Below are 22168 nucleotides of genomic sequence, written 5' to 3'. Positions count from 1 at the left end.
GGGAGGAGGGGCCGGGGCTGTGACCAGTGGGCTGGAGGGAAGCCCGGTATGTTATTCAACATACAAACTGGGATTTTGGGAGCTGGTGCCATTTATCTTAAAAGCGCTGGAGGGCAGGGCAGCTGCTAAGGAAGCCCGGGGGGGGGGGGGATGGTGTGCTGGACCTACATCCCGGGAGGACTGCTCCTGCAGCAGGAGGGTGGAGGAGAGCCCCCTGGGACCCAGAGTCGCATGGGGTGGTGGGATAGAGCCGCGCTGGTCCTTGAGGGAGGGCGCAGAGGCCTGAGGAGTGGGGGCGTCCCAGACTCCTGGTCTGTCCCATGGAGCAGAAGGCACGTTGGGTAGGGCTCTGGGGGGACTGGGAGCAGGAGCTGACCTGTAGGATTGGTGGATAGTTCTGGAATAGTCTTTCCCCTGCAAAGACTTTAAAAGAATCTCCTGAGTACGTTGATAGTGACTTTGGAGGAAGCAGTTCTGTTTTGACCCTTCTAAGGGTAAGGCACGATGTTTGCGGGTTCAGAGAAGAGTGAGGGCCTGTCACGGGGCTTCTGTCGTGAGGGGGAATAATGCCAGTTTAAGACGGGAAGGGGGCAGGGGAGGGGGAAGGTGCCGATTAGTCCCTACGTATGTCACTCAGCACCGTGGCAGTCTCCGCACGCTGAGCCACGTGTCGGGAGTTGACAGTAACGTTGCTGGAGGCGGGAAATGTGCGTTTGGATGCCGAGTCCTTTTCCGGTTGGAACGGAGAACACAGCGGTGCGTCCTGAACTTCTGTTCCGTTGACATTGTTGTCTAATTTTACTCAGTAGGGTGAAAAGTCCCTGCATGTTGGTATCACGGTGAGATGTTTTCACGGGTATTAAGTGGAAGTTTTGTTGCCCGTCAGGTCCGGTGGCTTGTGACACACACGTGAGAAGCCTTGACTTTGGGGCTTGGGCTGTGTTTGCTTTTTGTTTTAAATTTTTTTTTTAATGTTTGAGACAGAGAGAGAGCATGAACGGGGGAGGGTCAGAGAGAGAGGGAGACACAGAATCTGAAACAGGCTCCAGGCTCTGAGCTGTCAGCACAGAGCCCGACACGGGGCTCGAACTCACGGACTGTGAGATCATGACCCGAGCCGAAGCCGGAGGCTTAACCGACTGAGCCACCCAGGCGCTCTGGCTGTGTTTGCTTTTTGTTCCTCCTTTCTCTGCTCTCATCCTCCTTGTCTCCCCAGATGCTCTCAGAGAGGCCCTGCTTTTAATGGGGTGAATGGTAACAGTGCGGTCGTGTTGTGGGGGGCAGCCCGGCCAAGACCTGAGGGACATAACAAGGGGAGATTTCCAGGAGACAGAGGGCTCTGTGTGTATTCTGAAGACGGGATAAGAGCCAGCCAGATGAAGGGACCATGAGGGCGGCTCAGGTGGCGGGAGCGGCCCGGGCGGAGGCCTGGAAGCTCGTGGGGTTGGGGCTTGAGGAAGGTGTCCTGTGCTGGGGGGCCGGGGGTCCATGTCCCAGGCTTCAGGGTGGGGGCTGCTCCTGGTGGAGAGAACACTCGAGAGGGCCTGTCATACAGGGCTTCAGAGGAGCTTGGGTTTTATCAGAACTGACAACAGAGGGAGGCAGTGAAGGGGTCAGTGGGGAGTGGCCTTTAGGAGAGGGTTCTTGGTTTTGGGTTCAGTGGAAGGAGGGGGTTGGGCCAGGCAGGAGCAGCTCAGTCCCTTTGAGACCCATCCGTTCATCTGTTTATTGATAGCAAACGTGCTGCTGAGCGTCCAGGGGAGAGGGATGGATACACAGTAGGAAGCAAAACATACGTGTCATTTTGGGGCTTACAGATGTCAGAAGTTGATTCAGCTAGAATGTTCTAGGAGCACAGCAGGGACGCCTGCCCAAAGTGCAGAGGTAGGAGGCAGGGAAGGCTGTCTTGAGAAGCTGACCATCAAATGAGGTGAGGCCTAAGGAGAGCGTGAAGTAGTGAGGCAGAAGGTGGGGCCCGCGGTCACTGGGGTCGGGTAAGGCTGCAGAGCGCGGGGGGAGGGGGCAGTGGGGGAGCCAGAACTGTACTGGGGAACCTTGAAGGGTTTGAAGTGGGGGACTGAATCAGATTTATGCTTCGGGAAGGCCGCTCCGGGTGGGCGTGAGTGTAGCGAGGACGGAGTGGAGACTGGTGAGGGGCTCGTTGGAAGGCTGTGGAGGTATCCAGGAGGAGAGAGATGAGGGCGTCTGGTTGGGGATGCCAGGGTGGCATAGGTGTGGAGTTTTCTTATGGGGAGGGCTGGCTTGTTAGTGGGGGAGGGGGGCATGCTAACACTGCGTTGTGGCTGTGAAGGAGACTGGGCTTTCCTCTTCTCTCTCCCCTGCCTTACGTGATGATCTTAGTACAACCCATACTGGGAACAGAAAGACTAAATTCTGGGGTGGCCAAAGAGTTTATAGTGTTTGTTAGAGTTACATCTGTGAAGATTTAACTTTGTACTGAGATCTGTCAATAACACTCAGTTAGCTAGAAACTTCACGTCTTTTGGATTCCTGTAGGGGTTTTTATTCTTGATATGATGGGTTTCTCAGTGAGAAAAAAATTTAATATAGCTGTGATTTTTCTTGAAAAAAAAAAACACTTCTCTTTGAAGAAATTTAATATTCAAAAGAATAGGAATATTTAAAAAATGATAAACGAATATTTTGATACTTTTTTTTTTTTTTGGTTTTCAGTTGATACGGAGGGAGAAGCCTTTGCATTATTTATAGCACATCCTTGCCAATATTTAAGGAGCTGTTGGTGACGCCCCAGGCCCCGCCCTCTCAAGGCATTATTGAAGCTGGCTCTAAAGCAGTGAAGATAAAGGTCTTATTTGCAAAAGCCAACGGCTGGCTTGTGATACGCAACATCACTCTCTTTATAAAATAATAGTAGGTTTGAATTTAAGGAAGTGGAAGGTGATTGATTTTCTAAAAAGCCGAAACATAAACTTTCTCATGCTGACGTTACAGTAGGAAAATTTGTGAAGGAAAATCCCACTCAAATATTGTCTGAGGGAAATGCATGGTGGAAGTCACATGTACCTCGTCCCTCTAGGAAATACCTGGCAGGTGTTTTTGAAGTCGGGACTGTTCCAGCTCACATACTGGCAATGATGGTTGCTGCCTCTCAATTACAGAGCCTACCGTTGCCTTCTTGGCATTTTTTTTTTTTTTTTTTTTGTAGTGAGAGGGCGAATAGTGCTTAGCCAGTGTGCTTTGGGGGCAGAAGTCGTGCGTGCTAGCAGTGACACATTTCCACGCGTTGTGTTTTTTAGACATTACAAGAAGCGGTGCCAGGGGCGCATGCGGAAGCACGTGGGAGACCTGTGCCTCCAGGCCGGGATGCTGCAGGACTCTCTGGTGCATTACCACATGTCCGTGGAACTTCTCCGCTCAGTCAATGACTTCCTGTGGCTCGGAGGTAAGGTCATCTCATGAAGATATCAGATATGTGATTGTAGCAACTGTTATTTGCAATAAGAGAAAAGAGAAAAATGAAAAGGAATTCTAAAAATGAACGATGAGGGAGGAGAGGCAGTCGGCTGTCTGGTCGGTGTCGGGGATCGGCGGGGACAGCCCTCCTGCCGTGTCTGCTGCCGCGTCCCCACCCGGGCCTGCCCCGGCATCCTGCAGGCACCCCCACACACTGTCCTGTATCATGGGCTGCCTTTCCGTGTTCCTCCGGGCTTGTTTGTTTTTAAACACATCTTGCCCTCTGCTGATGCCATTCCCCACCGAAGTCACCTCCTGCCCTCATTCTTCAAAACCCCGTGTGTACACGAGCTGGTGGACAGGTCAGCCAGAAGTGGTATGTCCACGCAGTGGAATGTCGTGAAGGCGTGAAAATGTGAAAAGTTACAGCACAGGGAGGATAGTCAGTAATACCATAATACTGTGGAGTGGTGACAGAGGGTGACCGCACTTATCGCGAGGAGCACCGAGTGACGTATGGAGTCGTCCAGTCCGTGTGGCATACACCCGAAACCAGAACCACATGGTACGTCCCCTGTACTTCGATAACATGAGAGACATAAAATGCGACGGACCTTGATAGCACCACGTAGAGTCAGAGGAGCCAGGCACAAAGGGCCACCTGTCAGCTGCAGTGTCCAGAATAGGCAGAGAACCGATTCCTGGCTGCCAGAGGTAGAGGTGGCTGTGGAGTTTCTTTTGGGGCTGATGGAAACGTTCTGGAGTTAGACGGTGGTGATGGTCGCCCAACTGTCTGTGTACTAACAACTGCTGACTTGGGCACTTTTCAGTGGGTGAGTTTTGTGAGTTACATTTCAATTTGAAAAACTAAAGAAAGGAGGAAAAAACCTACTTCAAAGGACAGCCTTTTCTCACCCCACCAGGCAGCGGGGGCCTGCAGAGTCTTGTCCAGAGCCCCGTCTGTCGTGGAGCTTGCCCTTTGTGCTGGAATTGTGTGTTTACATGCGTTTTTCCTTCAGGGACCATCTCCTCGGCGTGGGGTGGGATGCGTGGTCTGTGTGTGTTCATAACTCAGCTTATTGTACATGTTCCATAAACGCTTGTTAAATAAATGTTGTGTGGGTAAGGAGTGAAATCAGGTTCTTTCCCGGAAAGATTAGTCGGGAGGCCTGTGAGCTACTACGATAAATATAAGTCAGAATACAGTAATGGAGTAAGTTCTTTAATGGAAGTTTAGCAATGTGCTCTGGAACCATTAAATATAAGAAATTCTTAAAATGGACTTAAACTCCATAATTCGATTTAAGGGGGCTAGAGATTGGTCGGTGGAATATATCCATACTTCAGGGAGCTGTAACATTAGGGCCCCTGTGGTGGGCACTTATCCAGAAGGAAGGGTCCCTGCTCATGACCCACATAGGGACCAGCTGGGTCGGTAGTGTCCCTGAAGAAGGGCGGGGGGGGGGGGGGGCACGGCCTGTGCTGTATGCTGTTTGCCTGGTCCAGTCTCTCACGAACGTGTAGTGCCGTTTCCCAGAGGCTACGTGACCTGTGACATCACCACAGATTGAACGCAGAGGTAGATGGGAGACTCCAGCTCACTGTATCAAGCTGTACATTAAAGACATTTGTAAAAATATAAAACAGTACCAGCCTTCCAGCCTATATTTTTGTTTTGGAAAATAGTTATTGTTCATCAATATATAACATATAGTGGGATTATTATTATTTTAAAAAGGAATGAACACATACCTAGTAAAATCTGTTTTTAGTTATAGTTTCAAATATGGTAAATATCTGTCGATGTAACCCGCACAGAAAAAATTCTTTGTGATCCTCAGTGATTTTCACAGCACGAAGAGGTGTTAAGACCAAAAGGTTTGGGGAGCGTTGCAGTCATAGACATGAACACTGTAGAGTAACTTAGAAGGCCCGGGGCCGAGCTTGATTCTTAGGCTCTGCCTGCCTGCAGGCCATACTCTAAGTAACCGTGGCTGCCTTTGAGGACCAGACAGGCTTACAGGTGTTTGCTCCAAAGGAAACCAATGCATTTAGGGCATATGGCGGGGCAAGGTGTTGTGGGCCTGCTTTGCTGTCTTATTTTTGAACATTTTCGATCCGGAGCATCTGTCGCTCCCTGGCTCTGTAGTGTCAGGGTCTGGCACTGGGCCTGCCACGTGGTGGGCACTCAAGTGTTGGTGACAAGGATGAAGAGGCTGGCCTGTTTCACGTGTGTGCTCAGTCTCCCAGTGAGACCTCGAGTCTCCCGACAGTGTTCTGTGTTGCCAGCTTCGGCACGGGCGTGGGAAAGGTAGTGGGTGGTACGCTCCTGTTGGGAACAAAACCCGTGATCTGGAGGAACCATCTTTGTTTTGGGGAGAAACTGGCATTTCTACATAATTGAATTGTTCCGTGTTCAGATCATTCTTAGGCCCTGCAGGTTGAGCTCATGATGGGCCACTAACTTTACTAATTGTATTTTTTTTTTGTTTGTTTTTTAAACACCCAGCTGCCCTTGAAGGGTTATGTTCCGCGTCTGTCATCTGTCACTATCCTGGTGGAACTGGGGGTAAGACTGGAGCTCGCAGGTTCCAGGGGAGCTCTCTCCCTGCTGAAGCAGCCAACAGACACCGACCAGGTAAGCTCTGTGCCTTCCTCCCGCCCGGACTCCTTCCTTGTCTCTTAAGCATGCAGGAGTAATTGATTACGTTTCTCTCTGAATGAAACCTGACTAATGTTTACATACAATAGAAAAGCCGTTGAGTCAGAAATCTTGGACGAGACGTTTTCTTCTGATTTTATTGAGTACTGATCTTATGGAATCTTACTGTTGATGGATTACAATGATTATTTCATTTCTGGAACACTTGAATAAAGTTTCTTGGTAGACTGGCCTCAAAGTTCTGTGCCTGGGTCTTTTTCCTAATTTTTGTGTATTTAGGAAAGCTAGCTCCAGGTGTCAACTTTAACAGCTAATTCAGGGCTTGGTCTCTTCCTTAGTTTTCAGTTTGATGACATTCTTTCTCTCTTTTCTTTTTTAAAGGTTAGTTATTTATTTTGAGACTCCCGCGAGGTGGGGAGGGGCAGAGAGAGAGAGGAAGAAGGAAAGGGAGATCCCAAGCAGGCTCCACGCTGTCAGCACAGAGCCCGATGCGGGGCTTGATCTTACGAACCATGAGATCATGACCTGAGCTGAAATCAAGAGTCGGACGCTTAACAGACTGAGCCACCCAGGCGCCCTGATGAAGTTCTTTTAATAAGTTCAGTTTGATCTGCTTAGGTTTGTCAGCACCAGTGAGGGATAAAACGTCTTCTTGGAGGAGCAGACTTACAAGTGTTTTTCCGAATAAACTTGAGCCTTTTGACCCTTAAGGGATGAACTTGTCATACTGCTTAGGTCATGAAGATAAGAGCAAAGAGTGTGGAGATCAAGGCCTCATGCCCAACCTTGAGGTGGTTTTTGATCCATGAGATTCTTTGACACTTTTTCCCCAGAGAGAAAGCCCTTGGTAGTAAATGCGTATTGGGTAGGGGAGTGGCTTGAATGTATTTTGTCCTGACTTCACCTGTGACCAACAGAGAGTGAGAAGCGACCTTCGGGAGCTGGTTTCCTGCGGCTGCACAGTTGTGTGTAGGGCTGCATGGGTGGGTCTGTAATGGTTCTAGAAGAGAAGATATTTTATCCTTCTTCGGCACAGCATCCTGGATGACTTCAGTCGTCCCCCAGTTACTTGATGGGAAGGGAAAGGCGGCTGAGAGGCCGAGCGCGTGGCTGTGGTCCTGGCTGCGGCCCTGTGGCCATGCGGTGGGGCTCTCCTGCTTCCCCAGTCAGTCTCCTGCACATTCTGGGAGTGCCTTCTGGTGGGGATGGTTGTTTCCCCCGTGATTTGAAGAGTTCTGATGTGTTGAGACTGTTGTACTGATGTGATTAGTGAGACTCAAGACTTTTTAGAGAAATGTTTCATTTTTCCACTTTGCTGAGTGTAGGCAAAAAAAAAAAAAAAAAAAAAAAAAGGTTTAAACTTTTCTGAGAAACTGCTCTGTCTGCAGTAGAGAAGTGTCTTTATTTAGCCTCGCGTCGTGTAGACCGCCCGAGCGCTCTGACTGTTGGAGGCACCGATGGGAAGGCTATGCAGTGAAGCTCAGGTGAGGGCAGACAGAGCTGGGCTGACTTTACTGCCCTTCTCGCAGAAGAGGGTTCAGGTCTGCTGCTGTGCTCGGTGGCACGGACAGGCGTGTCGTTTCGTCCTGAATAGTGACCCCGGGGCTGTCCGCCGCACCCTCCTCTTACGTCACGGCGGATGGCGTCAAGACCAGACGAGCCGGTTGTTAACATTCTCCCTGCGTTTGCATCCATTCCTTCCTCAACAGCAGAAACGCACATTGTCCTTTACTGTCAGCATTTACTATCAGTGGGACCTGGAGCATTTAGGCTCCTGGTGCCTCAGTTTCTCTGTCTCCAGAACGGGGAAGGTAGTGACAGTATTCCCCTCCTAGGGTTCCTGTGAAGGTGCCCGAGATGGACCTGTCCTACCCGGCCCTGGGTAACTATCAGCGACAATGTCAACGAGAGTGTTAGGGTGAGCAGTAGGTAGTTTGAAGACTTGGTGATGTGAGTTAATGAGTACGGTTAGAATACCCCAGACATCTCGGATCCGGCAGACGTCCTTGGATGAAAGGAAATTGTGTCTCTCCTAACATCGAGTTATTGTAGTTGCAGAAGAATTCTGTAGTCCCTGCCTCTTTTGCTTTCGTTCTCCTTTTTTTCTTCCTTCGACTTTCTTAGTATTCAAAAGTTAGAAGCCACAAATTCTTTTATTCTGGAAGCTTGCATGTGAACTTGTAATGCTATAATTAATGGACAAACCTTGGTTTATTAAGAAAATCAATAGGACATTGTGCAGTCAGTGTGAAGAGAAATGCTTATTGACTCGTACATGTTTCTTTTTTGTGGTTACCTCTACTCTTTGGTCTGTCTTCATGTGTTAATCATCACCATCATTGTCATGATCAAAACAGCTATGGATTACTCAGCACCTGCCTAGGCCAGTGGCTGTGCTCAGCGCCGTCCTTATGTCCTGCCTCCCAGCAGGTGTCGGAGGGCACATATCAGTATCTCCTTTCTGCAGGTGAGGCACTGAGGCAGAAAGAGCTGGGCCCCAGCCCCTGGTCATGCAGCCAGCGAAGGCAGACTCGGGGCCGGGCCCCGGGTTGCTCTAACTGTGCAGCTTGTGTTCTGGGTTGCTGCTCTGACCAGCCGCCCGTTGACTGGTTTCCAGAGCACTGGTGAGTTCATCACTGCCATGTTTTAGTGATCTCAGCCTGATGAGGCCTTAAAAGAAGAGATCAGTGAGACCATGAGACAGAGGGACATAGATTGAAATGATATATATTAAAAAAAATTTTTTTTTTAACATTTATTTGTTTCTGAGAGACAGACAAGGCACAAGCAGGGGAGGGGCAGAGAGACATGCACAGAATCCGAAGCAGCTCCAGGCTCTGAGCTGTCAGCACAGAGCCCGATGTGGGGCTCGAACCCAAGGACCGTGAGATCACGCCCTGAGCCGAAGCTGGAGGCTTAACCGACTGAGCCGCCCAGGCATCCCTGAAATGACATATTTTTGCAATTGATTTAGTCTCAGCCAACAATGTAAAAAGTTACCATTTTAGTTTCAACTCTGTAAGCACTAAAAAATAAAACATTTAAAATGATTACAGTGCAAAAGAGAAGTGGGCTTTGAAAATCCAGCCATCGTTGCTAATGGCTTAGCCCTTGCTTTTCTCTGGTGATGCTTGTTGGGAGAAAACCTCCAAAGACAGAAATGGTTTTCTGTAGCCATTAGTACAGAAGAAAAGATTAAGTTAGTGAATGTTGAGAGAAGGTAAAAACCTAGACTCTTCTCTTTCTGCTGGTGAGCACGCAGATTCTATGGGACTTGGGACTTGCTTTTTATGGCCTAAGTATATTTCCTCACCTGTGAAATTTGAGTGATGTTATTTAATTTGTGTGATTATGAGAGTTAGCTGCCTTGTATACAAAGCACCTAAGAGGTGCACAGTAAGCATTTGCTGTCACAATAGCATAGGTTATTTACAAGTATCAACCCTGGGTACTGAAGAGGGCGGTTTGTCTCTGGTGCATGCTCCATACGCATACGCCTATGATAATACGAGTATGATTGAAAGTGATAGGGACCCAGTTACATTGTTTTAGTGGGGTATGAAGCTTTGATGGGATCAGTGTCGTTCTAGTGACATAGGGAATAGCTAAATTGCCTTAAGATGGAGAACTTAAAGATTATTTGTATAGAACGTGTGTTTTTACAACTTAGAATTCATATTGCCATGTAACCATTAAAACCTTTACATTACATAGCCAGTATGTTTAGAAAACTTGATATTGAGCTGTTTTCAGGGAATAAGCTTATCTCTTTTGTGAGTGAAGAAAATTTTGATTTTTTTCTGTACTCTTAATAGGTTAAAACAAGTCAAAATGTTCATTTGGCATCACTTTTTTTTTTTTTTAAATAGAGGGAATAATAGAAGGGGGGAACTCATACTGTTTTACTATGTAAATAAACATTTTTGTATTTCAACAAAGTTGTATGATGTATAGTTACCAGCTCTTTGGGCAGTATTTTGCAAGACACTTAGAATACCTACCTACTGTTAGAAAAAACCCGATGTGACCTTTATGAACACAGGGTTAGTATAGATCTGCTGGGTATTGGTAAGTGCAACATGCAAGGACTAGGAGTAAGCTCTCCTACTGATGGCTGGAAGGACAGATTCCCTGGGTCTCAGTCTCCCTGTCTGCAAAACGAAGAGGCTGGACCCGACGCCCAAGACTCCTTCCCGTTCAGATTAGTTTCCGTGAGCCTGTGTCTTGTTTATATTCGGGAGTGTTAAAGATCCCAGATCAAGCGCTGAATACGCCCCCTTCCCTGAAGCTGCCGTGTGCTCGCTGTGTGTTCGCTAAGCCTTCGGTTAAGGTGTCTGAGCACCCTGTTTTTAAAACCCTTGCTGATCTTTTTTCTTACCGCGCAGGCACTTTCTCTTGCACCTTTTCCAGCAGCGTAGAAAGCCTTTCTGTGGCCGTAGGTGGCGCTGTTGCACCTTTGAAAAGTCTCAGTCTCACTTTTCCTGTTTGTAAAAGAAGATTTATTTAACCAACAGTCCTTTAATTTGATTTTTTTTTTTTGTTTCGTGTTTCAGAATGGTACAGCGTCCATTCTGTCTAGGCGTTCCACTTATATCTTATTTTTATTCTGTCGGTGTGAAAATTTCAGACGTGCCGTGTGAACAGTGGTGAAATTGGACTTTCTTCCAGTGTTAGAAGCCAGGCAGCCGTGATTTCATAACAGGGGTAGATGCAGCGTCTGGAGCGCCTTCAAGCTGAAGAACCGCGAACTCTCCGAGGGTTAATCAGCAGAAGGTGATTTGGTTTCGGGGACCGAGCCTCGTGTTTCGTCTTGGGCGTGAGTGTGCAGGCCGCCACTTAGTCGTGTGAACTGGCGTCAGTTCTCTGAGATTTTTCCTCATCTGGATGAGGATGCTAATGTCTTCTTTGGAGAATTACGAGGATTAGGGAGAAATTATGTCAAGCGTTTAGCACAGTGGTTATCTCGTAAAAGAGCTCGTGAACTTTAGCTGTTATGTTGCACAAAGCCGTTATTTTATACTCTTTGGCGATTACTAAAATTGGAAGTGACAGTTCCACGAAGAAAGATGCAGTTTAGAAGTGAGTGAACGGTTTGAGGAGGGTCGGTAGCTCCTGTGGCCGTAATTTAGCGGCAGCGTCAGAGATGGGGCGTTCTGTAGTCAACCCACCTGAAGTCACGGAACTGTTCGTTAGTTAAGCGTACGTTGGGGCTTAAGGGGTCCAATAATTGCACTCCTGTGTTCTCCACCAGCCAACTGGGAGATGAGATGGGAATGGGCAGGAGGAGACAGATGTCACCTTTATTACTGATAAAGCCGCATTCTCCACGAAATTTAGGGGTGCAGGAAAATGGGCGTGTTCCTCCTATATCTGGAACTGGTCAGACCGGCCCAGGGAGCTCTGGGCCTGAGAGGACCTGCCCAAGTCTTCAGGACACGGGGGAAGCTGGGCACCCCAGGGAAGAAGAGGGGTTCACATGCCCAGCTCGCCCCCCCCCAAACTTCCCCGAAGCCACGCCACGCGTGTGAGGAGGACGAGCCGGGCCACACGGTCAGGAGCGTTACGGGGAGAGCCCTCCTTGTGGGGACCGGAGCAGTGGGAGGGATGGCCCCTTCCTCCCACTTTCCCCAGGTCACGGGGTAGAGCAGAAGGGTAATCCCCAAGAGCTTGTAAATGGGACGAGGAACTATGGAAGATGATTAGAAGGGAGATTTGTGAGGTCACCTTAATAGTTACCGTTCGTTGAGCGCCTCACACGTGCTATCTGTGTTTCTCAGAGCGTGCCTGATGCAATCCCTGAATGCTCACAGCAGCCCGGCAGGGTAGGCTTGATGATTGCCCCCATTTTACGGATGTGGACACTGAGGCACAGAGAGGGTAGGCAACCCGACCAAGCTCACGGAGCTGGCGTCAGAGCAGGGACCTTGCGGTGTGGCTGGGCTCCCGGAGACTGGTTTCAGGTGTTTCTGGGACGTCAGCCCGTCTGCAGGTCTGCGTGTGAGTCAGGGCTCTGCCAGCCTAGAAAGACTGGCAGAGGGAGAGTTACGCAAGTGTTGACCGTGGTGTCCGTGGGAGTCACCGTGGCCAGCCTCGATTGTTCGTCCAGGCGGCAAGTCCGTCCCCCTAACAGATATTTGGTCCCAGTGAATCTACGAAAACCCGTCCTGCTCTGCTTCTGCCCGTGATCGGGCCGTTGAGGGGCAGTGTGCTCTTCCCCTGTGATATTTGCACTGTGATATTTGGTCTGACCGGTAACTTTTTGTCTTGTGTTACTCTAACAAGTTCAACCTCCACTCTTCTTACGTTAGTCTCTTAGGAGTTCGGTTAATGTGAAATCAGTCCATTGGAGCCTCATGATGCTGATAATCAAATCTCAGAGCCCGTCAGGGTGCTTGTAGCCGTGGAGACCGGGCTGCAGGACACCCTTTCGCTCACTGTGCGATATCCTCAGACAGCACCCACTATTCCCGTGTCCCCCACCCTTGCGAACAGGCCAGATAACAGACAGCAAAGTACTTGGGCTGCTCCTCCCAGTGAGAACACTAGTAAGTGGCTGGAGGTGAGCTAATAAAAGGAAAGGCTGCCAGGAAGTCCAATTAGATGTTAAAGTCCATTTGGGAAAGAACTGTCTACTTTTTTTGTGGCTGAGCTTTTTCTTTGCTGTTTGAAGAAACTATCTGGGCCATGTGGCTTACAGACTCACACGGGATGAGATGAAGGGAATTTAAAAGGCAGACGAGGGTTGTTTTAGGTGGTCCCTCCAGGCCAGTGAGAAGTGATAGTCCTCGGCCTGTGTGAGACGTGAGACAAAGACTCTTACACACGGACGAAGGTAACTTTAAAAGCCCTGCAGTCTCAGTGCACTTAGTATGGGGCCCGGTTCATCACTACGTGTGCCGAGAGGTCAAGTAATTGATGGTTGTGATAATGACTGAGCTGAGGCAGGAAAAAGTTTCAGTCTCATTCCCTATTTAACAGACATGGCACAATGTGATATACTCGAGCAGGTTTTCCAATGAAGGAGAAGTTTGTAGGGTCATCTGGAAGCCCCCAGTTCCCCAAAGTGTCCCCGTAGGGGAGGTCTGTGTGTTCTTCACAGGGCACGTTGTCTTGGGGGGTGGGACGGTGGGGCGTCCCTGGCTCCTCAGAGCTACGGTTTCATCATCAGCGGTGTGGGGTTAATCGTCCCTGTCCACTCTGTGGGGATGCTGTGAGAATCACACGGCCACACACAATGTTGTCAAGCACGTGCTTGGTGTATAGCTGGTATTCAGTAGAAGCACCTGTTTTTTTTTATGTTTGTTTTTATTTTTTAAATTTTATTATAGTCATGGCTTTCAAATCGCAGTGATTTTTTTGGTCTTCATTTAACAGTAGAGATTGCAGTACACAAAATAGTTATTAAATAGGATTGTGGGATGTAGTCTCTGTATAAACAATTGAATGAATATGCTGTTTCAATAAGACTAGCTTTTACTGGGACACACCTTTTTGAACTTGTCAACATATTTGCAAATGATCGTAGCTAATGATAAGCACAGCTCTTAGATCAGTGTTTCTTCAGGTGACAGGGAATTCTGTCCTCCAGAGAAGGCTAGTTGGATCTCATTAGTACCTGGGTAGTTTAGCAGATGATCAAGGCTTTCAAAAGCTTCTTGATAATAGTGAAGTTAACTGTTTTGTATTGCACCTTCTAGAAGTTGGAAATCTGTAGCTGGTGAAGCGTGCAGCGATTCAGCGAACGAGTGTGAGATTTCAGGAGGGTAGAGCTAAGTTCCATATAACCCTCCAATAACTTTCCCCTCCATTCCAAGCTGTGGGTGTATATTTGCACACAAAAAAATTACTGTTCCTTTGTCGTTTGGCTTATTTGTGGGAATAAGAAATTCTCCTTGGTCAAGGCGAGTAGGGGAGTATGCACTTGGAAGGTGGGAGGGCAGGAGGCAAGAGGCACTTTACAGTTTGTGCAGGGTGTGGGTGATGGCAGCTTTTTTTTTTTCCTTCCAAAGCAAAAAGGCACCAAACTTGTGACATACTGTTATTCAGAATTGCTCTTCTGATCAGAGAGACGTGCCTCAGAGTTTTCGAGGCATGTGAAGCATGAAATGTGATTAGTAGTTGTCTTTAAAAATAGTTTTGTTTTCCAAATAAAAGACCATACTCTGTTCTTTCTTCCAGGGGCACAAGAAGTTCTCATTGATCCAGGTACATGATCTATGTGCTTAGTTTCTTTTGGTTCTTTAAGTGCTTGTTTCATGGTGGTGTGAGTGAATGGTTAAAATTTCTGGATTATGATCTTTGGAACATTCTGATTTAAGTAACTTTAAATCAGAACTGTTAAATACTTGATTATTGTGTGGTCTTTGTTTGATGGGGCACCCTGCTGATTTATGTTGTCTGTTGAAGAGGTATATTCTTTGTCTCGCATGGTTACGTGAATGATTTGCAATGATTTAAAATTCTTTGAATGCATCGAGCATGCTTATCCAGTTAATTGTGAATTTATTCATAGTAATGACTTTACTTTGATTTTGTGGTTTATGCTCTCTCAACATGAATTTAAATTCTTTACTGCATTCTGTATATGTGTTCTTAACAGAGAAAGAAATTTTGTGTTTTACAGAGGTGGGTTTTTCTTTCTTAACTTCTGTAATTAATGCAACTAAATCTCTTTTATTGTAGTGCCCAATTATTTCATAATGAGCTCTATTATTTTCTGGGTTAATTAGAATCAATGACAAAAGATAAATAAAAAAATCAAAAAATTTCTTCCTTTGAGGAGTAGAAATCGGGCAGTCATGCTAATAAATGTTTTGTGACCGGTGCATGTATTTCAATCTCACAATGTGTCTCTGTTCTGAAATGAAATTGCTTCAGATTTGCAGATTTCTGTTTTCACATCTGTGTTGAATCCTTCCTCTAGAAGATGTTCCATGATAGTTTCTTTCTTTCTTTCTTTCTTTCTTTCTTTCTTTCTTTCTTTCTTTCTTTCTTTCTTTCTTTCTTTCTTTCTTTCTTTCTTTTTCATTCTGTCCTCCCGTCCTTCTGTCCGTCCTTCTTTCCTTCCATCCTTCCTTCCTTTCTTCCTTCTTCCCCTTAGGTTATTGAGATATAATTGACATACGATTGTGCTAATTTCCTGACAGGGTTTGTGGAAGGTGTAGAGAAAGGAAAACAAAGGACTTTGGTTTGTTTTCTGGAGACCTGGGTTGCGATGAGGAAATAATTTGGGGGTGGCTGAGGGACTGAATGACCCCCCCAGCCCCGCACTGAGAAGCTGAACAATTACATTGATGTCGGGTGTACTGATGTTTGATCAGTAGAAGTTGCTGAGCCCAATCTGGCTAGTTATGCCTGATGGAAGTACTGAATTTTAGTGTGTCAACCACGACTTGCAGGAGAAGTAGATACTTACACCAGGTAGAAGTAGCTTTGAGCTGTCAGAAAACCAGTCCTTTGTTGAGAGAAAAGAATACATCTTTTTTATTCCTGAAACTTTTCAAAATGAGGTTGAATGGAAATGAAATCGAGTTTAGAGTAATGGAGGTAGAAGGGGGGGGTCTACGGGTTTTGTCATATGGGGACATGTGGGAATCCTGTGGTCGAGGTTGAAGCTGGCAGGGAAGGACACAGAAACCAGCATGGGGTGTCCCCGGGCATCTCCTGTAGCAGTCCCAACTTGATCTTTGTTCCTAGGGGAGGGCAAGTAGAACGTTGAGGTGCTGCTCTCCCCCTACCTCCCAGCTCCTGCCACTCTGCTTCTGGCCTCTGCTCCCGGGGCCTTTGGTGCCAGGGCCAACGTCCTCACTAAGGTCTGATCTTTCAGGCCTTAGTCTTGAGGGGGTTCAGAGCAAGTCTCCCCAAACTGTGCCTGCTTGGCATGTGGCCTGTTTGGAGTTGAAGGCAATTGGAACTCTGTGGGATCAAGAGAAACTTTAGTTCCTCTCTTAGCTACCTAGAAGAATCTCAGTTTGGTATCTTTTCTGGAATAAGAGTTATTACCAATGATAAATTTTATGTTCATAACCCGTATGGAATGCAAACTGGTGTAGCCACACTGGAGAACAGTGTGGAGGTTCCTCAAAAAACTAAAAATAGAATTACCCTATGACCCAGCACTTGCACTATTAGGTATTTACTCAAAGGATACAAAAATACAGATTCGAAGGGGTACCTGCACCCCAGTGTTTGTAGCAGCACTATCAACCATAGCCAAACTATAGAGAGAGCCCAAATGTCCATTGACTGATGAATGGGTAAAGAAGAGATCTATGTTTACAGTGGAATATTACTCAGCCATCAAAACGTATGAAATCTTGCCATCTGCAATGACACGGATGGAGCTAGAGTGTATTACGCTAGGCAAAATAAGTCCATCAGAGAAAGACAAACACGATATTATTTCAGTCATATGTGGAATTTATTTTTTTATTTTTTATTTTTTTAAAAATATAATTTATTGTCAAATTGGTTTCCATACAACACCCAGTGCTCATCCCAACAAATGCCCTCCTCCATGCCCATCACCCACTTTCCTCTCTCTGCCCCCCCCCCCCCCCAGTCAACCCTCAGTTTGTTCTCACCTTAAGAGTCTCTTATGGTTTGCTTCCCTCCCTCTCTGTGACTTTCTTTTTTCCCCCTTCCCCTCCCTTATGGTCTTCTGTTAAGTTCCTCAAGATCCACCATATGTGGAACTGAAGAAACAAAACAGATGAACATATGGGAAACAGGGAGAGGAGAAGAGAGGGAAACAAACCACAAGAGACTCTCAATGATAGAGAACAAACCGAAGGTTGATGGAGGCAGGAGGGTGGGCGATGGGCTAGATGGGTGATGGGGATCAAGGAGGGCCCTTGTGGTGATGGGCACTGGGTATTGCATGTAAGTGATGAATCACTGAATTCTACTCCAGAGGCCAATATTGCACTGTATGTTAACTAACTAAAAATTGAATTAGAAAAAAAAAGGAAAGAAAAATGACCCATCTGTATGGCAGGGCATATATCCAATTACCAAACATGTGCTTTTCTTCTTATTGCCCTGTGAATTGTGCTCTTTCCCTTTAAAGCCCAGGCCTTTCCCATTCCTTAGCTCAGGATGGCGTAGGTTCATCATTTTACCTTTCTGTCTCTGTAGCTCATGAACATGGGGTTCCTGAATGCACGAAATTAAATTTCGTTTTTTGTTAATTTGTGTCATATCAGGGGAATCTGGGTGGCTCAGTCAGTTGAGTGTCCAACTTCAGCTTGGGTCATAATCTCATGGTTTGTGAATTCGAGCCCCACATCAGGCTTGCTGCTGTCAGTATGGAGCCTGCTTTGGATTCTCTGTCCCCCCGCCCTCTCTCTGTCCCTCCCTTGCTCATGCTCTCTCACTCAAAAATAAATAAACCTTTAAAAAATTTTTGTCTCGTGTCAATTTAATTCTTAGACCATCCAGAGGAACCTTTGAAGGGTAGAGGAAAATTTTTCCTCTGCAACAATTTCTTTCCTGCTACTTAAACCCTGGCAAATGTGTTGGTAGGGAATCACTTCATCACTCCTTGGAGCAATGTAGTCTGATTCTTCTTTGTCTCTAAATCTGAACAGCGGATGTTCTCTCTGGGGTCACAGAATCGTTCAGCTCCCTAGAAAAGCCTTCCACGTGAAGTCATGACAAAATTGGATCACTTCCATTTTATTTTTGAAATTGAATTGGATATACCATTCAAAGCAAACTTTCAGATTTTTTTTTTTTATACCTGCTTTTCCTACAACTATCTTGAGGGCCAGAAGGAAGAGTTTGACAGCATTTGGGTGCTTGGTCTGGTATTTGTTTTAAGAACCAAGCTTCTCCTCAAGTGGTGCTGGGAGAACTGGACAGTGACATGCAGAAGAATGAACCTGGACCACTTTCTTACACCAGACACAAAAATAAACTCAAAATGGATGAAAGACCTAAATGTGAGACAGGAAGCCATCAAAATTCTAGAAGAGAAAACAGGCAGCAACCTCTTTGACCTTAGCCGCAGCAACTTCTTAGTCAACACGTCTCCAGACTCAAGGGAAACAAAAGCAAAAATGAACTATTGGGACCTCACCAAAATAAAAATCTTCTGCACAGCAAAGGAAACAGTCAGCAAAACTAAAAGGCAACCGACAGAATGGGAGAAGATATTTACAAATGACATATCAGATAAAGGGTTAGTATCCAAAATCTATAAAGAACTTACCGAACTCAACACCCAAAAAACAAATAATCCAGTGAAGAAATGGGCAAAAGACATGAATAGACACTTCTCCAAAGAAGACATCCAGATGGCCAACCGACACATGAAAAAATGCTTAACATCACTCATCATCAGGGAAATACAAATCAAAACCACAATGAGATATCACCTTCCACCTGTCAGAATGGCTAACATTAACAACTCAGGCAACAACAGATGGTGGCGAGGATGCGGAGAAAGGGGATCTCTTTTGCATTGTTGGTGGGAATGCAAGCTGGTGCAGCCACTCTGGAAAACAGTTTGGAGGTTCCTCGAAAAACTAAGAATAGAACTACCCTATGACCCAGCAATTGCACTACTAGGTATTTATCCACAGGATACAAAAATGCTGATTCGAAGGGGCATATGCACCCCAGTGTTTATAGCAGCACTATCGACAATAGCCAAAGTATGGAAAGAGCCCAAATGTCCATCGACTGACGACTGGATAAAGCAGATGTGGTATATATACCACAGAGTACTGCTCGGCCATCAAAAAGAATGAAATCTTGCCATTTGCAACAGTGTGGATGGAACTAAAGTGTATTATGCTAAGCAAAATGAGTCAGAGAAAGACAAATATATGATTTCACTGAAATGTGGAATTTATGAAACAAAACATCAACATGGGGGAGGGAAGCAAAAATAAGATAACAGAGAGGGGGACAAACTATAAGAGACTTTTAAATGCAGGGAACAAACTGAGGCTTGCTGGAGGGGAGGTGTGGAGATGGGCTGAGTGCATGATGGGCATTAAGGAGGGCACTTGTTGGGATGAGCACTGGGCGTCAAATGTAAGTGATGAATCACTAAATTCTGTTCTTGAAATCATTATTACACTGTATGTTAACTAACTTGGACTAAAAAAAAAATTAAAAAAAGAAGAAGAAAAAGAACCAAGTTTCTCCTTTGGTCATTTCTAGCAGCTAGGCTTTTGAGCCCTTGATCTGCATTTGAAATAGAATGCTTCCTGGTGTCAAACTGTTTTTTTTTTTTTTTTTTTTTGTCACTTCTGAACATGTCATGTCCATTCAGCAACTGTTTCAACTGTTGGCCAATTTCAGCTAATTCAAATTTGCTTTCCTGTTTTCACATTGAAGGGATTTTCTCCTGCCTATAATAAAAATAAGCAAGAGGCGCCCGAGTGGCTCAGTTGGTCATAATCTCATGGCTCGTGAGTTCGAGTCCCATGCTGGGCTCTGCGCTGACAGGTTGGAGCCTGCTTGGGATTCTCTCTCTCTCTCTCTCTCTCTCTCTCTCTCTCTCTCTCTCTCTCTCGTTCTCTCTCACTCTCTCTTTCTCTCTCTCTCTCTCTCTCTCCCTCTCCCTCTCTCCCTCTCCCCTTTCTCTGCCCCTTCCCCACTGGCACTGTCTCTGTCTCTCTCTCTCAAAATAAATAAACTTAAAAATAAATAAGAAATTTGTGCTTACAGTGAAGGCACCGTTCTAAGGTGCTGTTTTTTTTTCTTAAACAGCTTTAATATAATTTACCCTTTTAAAATATACAATTCCGTGGTTTTTACTGTATTCCCAGAGCTGTGCACACATCACCACATCAATCTTAGGACATTTTACTGCCCTAGCTGGAAGTCCTGTGCTTCTTAGAAGTCACTCTTCACTGCCTCGTCCTCCACACCCCCAATCCCAGACGCTCACTTACCTGCCTCTATGTATTTGTCTCTTCTGGACATTTTAGGAAAATGGAATCAGACAACATGTGGTCTTTTGTGACTGACTGCTTTCACTTAACATAATGTCTTCAAGGTTCATCCATGTTGTAGCATGAATCAGTACTTTTTTCATTGCTAATATTATTCTGTGTGAATATACCACTTTTTGTTGACCCGTTCATCAGTTGATGGACATTTGGGTTGTTTCTCCTTTTTGCCTGTTATCAGTAATGGTGCTGTGGATGTTCACGTACAAGTTTTTGTGGGTGAATGTTTTCAGTTCTCTTATCTGTAAGCCTAGGAAATGGAATTGCTGGATCATGTGGTAACTCAGTATTTAACTATTTGAAGAACTGTGAGATCGTTTTCCAAAGTGGTTGTACCATTTTGTATTCTCATCGGCAGCATAGGGGAGTTCCGATTTCACTACGTCCTCACCAGTGCTTGTTACTATCCTGATTATTGTCATTCCAGTGAGCAAGCAGTGGTATCTCATTGTCCTGGAGATTTGCGTTTCCCGCATAGCTAACTATGCTCAGCATCTTTTCATTGTGCTTCTTGGCCATTTGTATATTTTCTTTGGAAAAATATCTGTCCAGATCCTTTATCAAACATTTTTTTACTTGAGTTATTTGTCTTTCTCTTATTGAGTTGTAACAGATCTTTTTATATTCTGAATACAGCTTCCTTATCAGATACATGATTTAAAAATTTTTTCTCCTCTTCTGTGTGTTGTTGTTTTCACTTTCTTGATGGTGCCCTTTGAAGCAGAGACATTATAAATTTTGATGAAGTCCAGTGTGTCTGTGTTTTCTCTGTTACTTGTGCTTTTCGGTCATATCTAAGATATAAGGTGCCGTATATAAACTTTACATATAAAGCAACCTAATCCTTACAAAGATTTTAGGAGATAGTTACTGTTGTGATGCCTCGCTTATAGATGAGGAAATCGAGATGCAGAAAAGTGCATTGACCTGCTCAAGGTCACAGCTAGTAAGTGGTGATGTGGCAGTTCAAACCCATGAGTTTGTCTCCAGTATCTGGCCTCTTAACCACCATACTCTGTTCCTTTCATTTATTAAATCATTTATTAAAAACTCTTTGCCTATTTGATTTCTTACTGTTTTTTTTTTCTCATTGGGACCTCATCTCTTCATTCACCTTGCAGAGTTCAGTGTAGGTTTATTTAGGTTTAATGCAGGTGGAAGCATTGCTATGAATGAATTTCTGCATTACTCAGCTTCCAGTGATGATTGTTGCTAATTGACCTAAGAAAGTTGTGCTTCAGGCTTTTCTAGTCATGACACTAAAAGTAGAGTCATGACTACAGAGCATTCAGAGAAAACATTGGGTTGATTTCATTTTGCTAACCAATGAAACAAACCCCTGGTGTTGAAATAGATTATAAGTCTCCCAGAATAGGGTCACTCTCTTCCTTACATTCATTTTGTTTGCTTATAGTGTTTAGACAGTGCCTTTTGTCCAGCAGATTAGTTAGAACACTGTGACCATGATCACCGTCCATAGTAACAGAATTAAAAAAAAAATTTTTTTTTAACGTTTATTTATTATTGAGAGACAGAGAGAGGCAGAGCATGAGCCTGGGAGGGGCCGAGAGAGGGGGAGACACAGAATGCGAAGCAGGCTCCAGGCTCCTAGCTGTCAGCACAGAGCCTGACGCGGGGCTTGAACCCACAAACCGTGAGATCATGACCTGAGCCGAAGCTGGACGCTCAACCGACTGAGCCACCCAGGCGCCCCCGTAGTACCAGAATTTTGACAACAGTATCTGTTGTTTGTTTCACAAGGGAAAAGATAACGTAGAAATACTTCTCAGATCTATTTGAAAAGCCTGGAACTTTGAGAAGAATTCCATGAACCACACAAAGCTGTTTTCACTAATTTTAGATCAATCTAAGACATTTTATGGTTATATAGCAGAGTAAATTTCATGAACTAGACTTGACAAGGGAAGTGTAATATTGATTATTTGTTTTAATTAAAATATTCTGCCTTGGTTAAACTAATTAGTGCTGTGAGTAAACAAATATAAGCTTGCATTTGTATGTGGTGTGAGGATAGACTTCCTCTCTATTTCAATCTGCTTCTCAGAGCATTTTTGTAGCTTTTCAACAATGTTCTAACTTTAGAATT

The 22168-nt window shown here is 45.5% G+C and overlaps 1 protein-coding gene across 4 annotated transcripts in view; it reads left to right on the top strand.

The window, feature by feature from the left end:
- TRAPPC9 (trafficking protein particle complex subunit 9) overlaps positions 1 to 22168 on the top strand; it is a 567631-nt gene that overhangs the window by 15594 nt on the left and 529869 nt on the right. For 3 of the 4 annotated variants that reach the window (XM_043601846.1, XM_043601845.1, XM_043601847.1), the window contains 3 exons: positions 3279 to 3424; positions 5945 to 6073; positions 14276 to 14302. In XM_043601846.1, the coding sequence (XP_043457781.1) occupies positions 3279 to 3424; positions 5945 to 6073; positions 14276 to 14302 (302 nt within the window). The remainder of the gene's footprint in view (positions 1 to 3278; positions 3425 to 5944; positions 6074 to 14275; positions 14303 to 22168) is intronic. The other variant, XM_043601844.1, reaches the window with a different exon arrangement.

The sequence above is a fragment of the Prionailurus bengalensis genome, chromosome F2 (assembly GCF_016509475.1).
Source record: "Prionailurus bengalensis isolate Pbe53 chromosome F2, Fcat_Pben_1.1_paternal_pri, whole genome shotgun sequence".
Classification (NCBI taxonomy): domain Eukaryota; kingdom Metazoa; phylum Chordata; class Mammalia; order Carnivora; family Felidae; genus Prionailurus; species Prionailurus bengalensis.
This window is presented reverse-complemented; position numbering and strand designations above follow the sequence as displayed.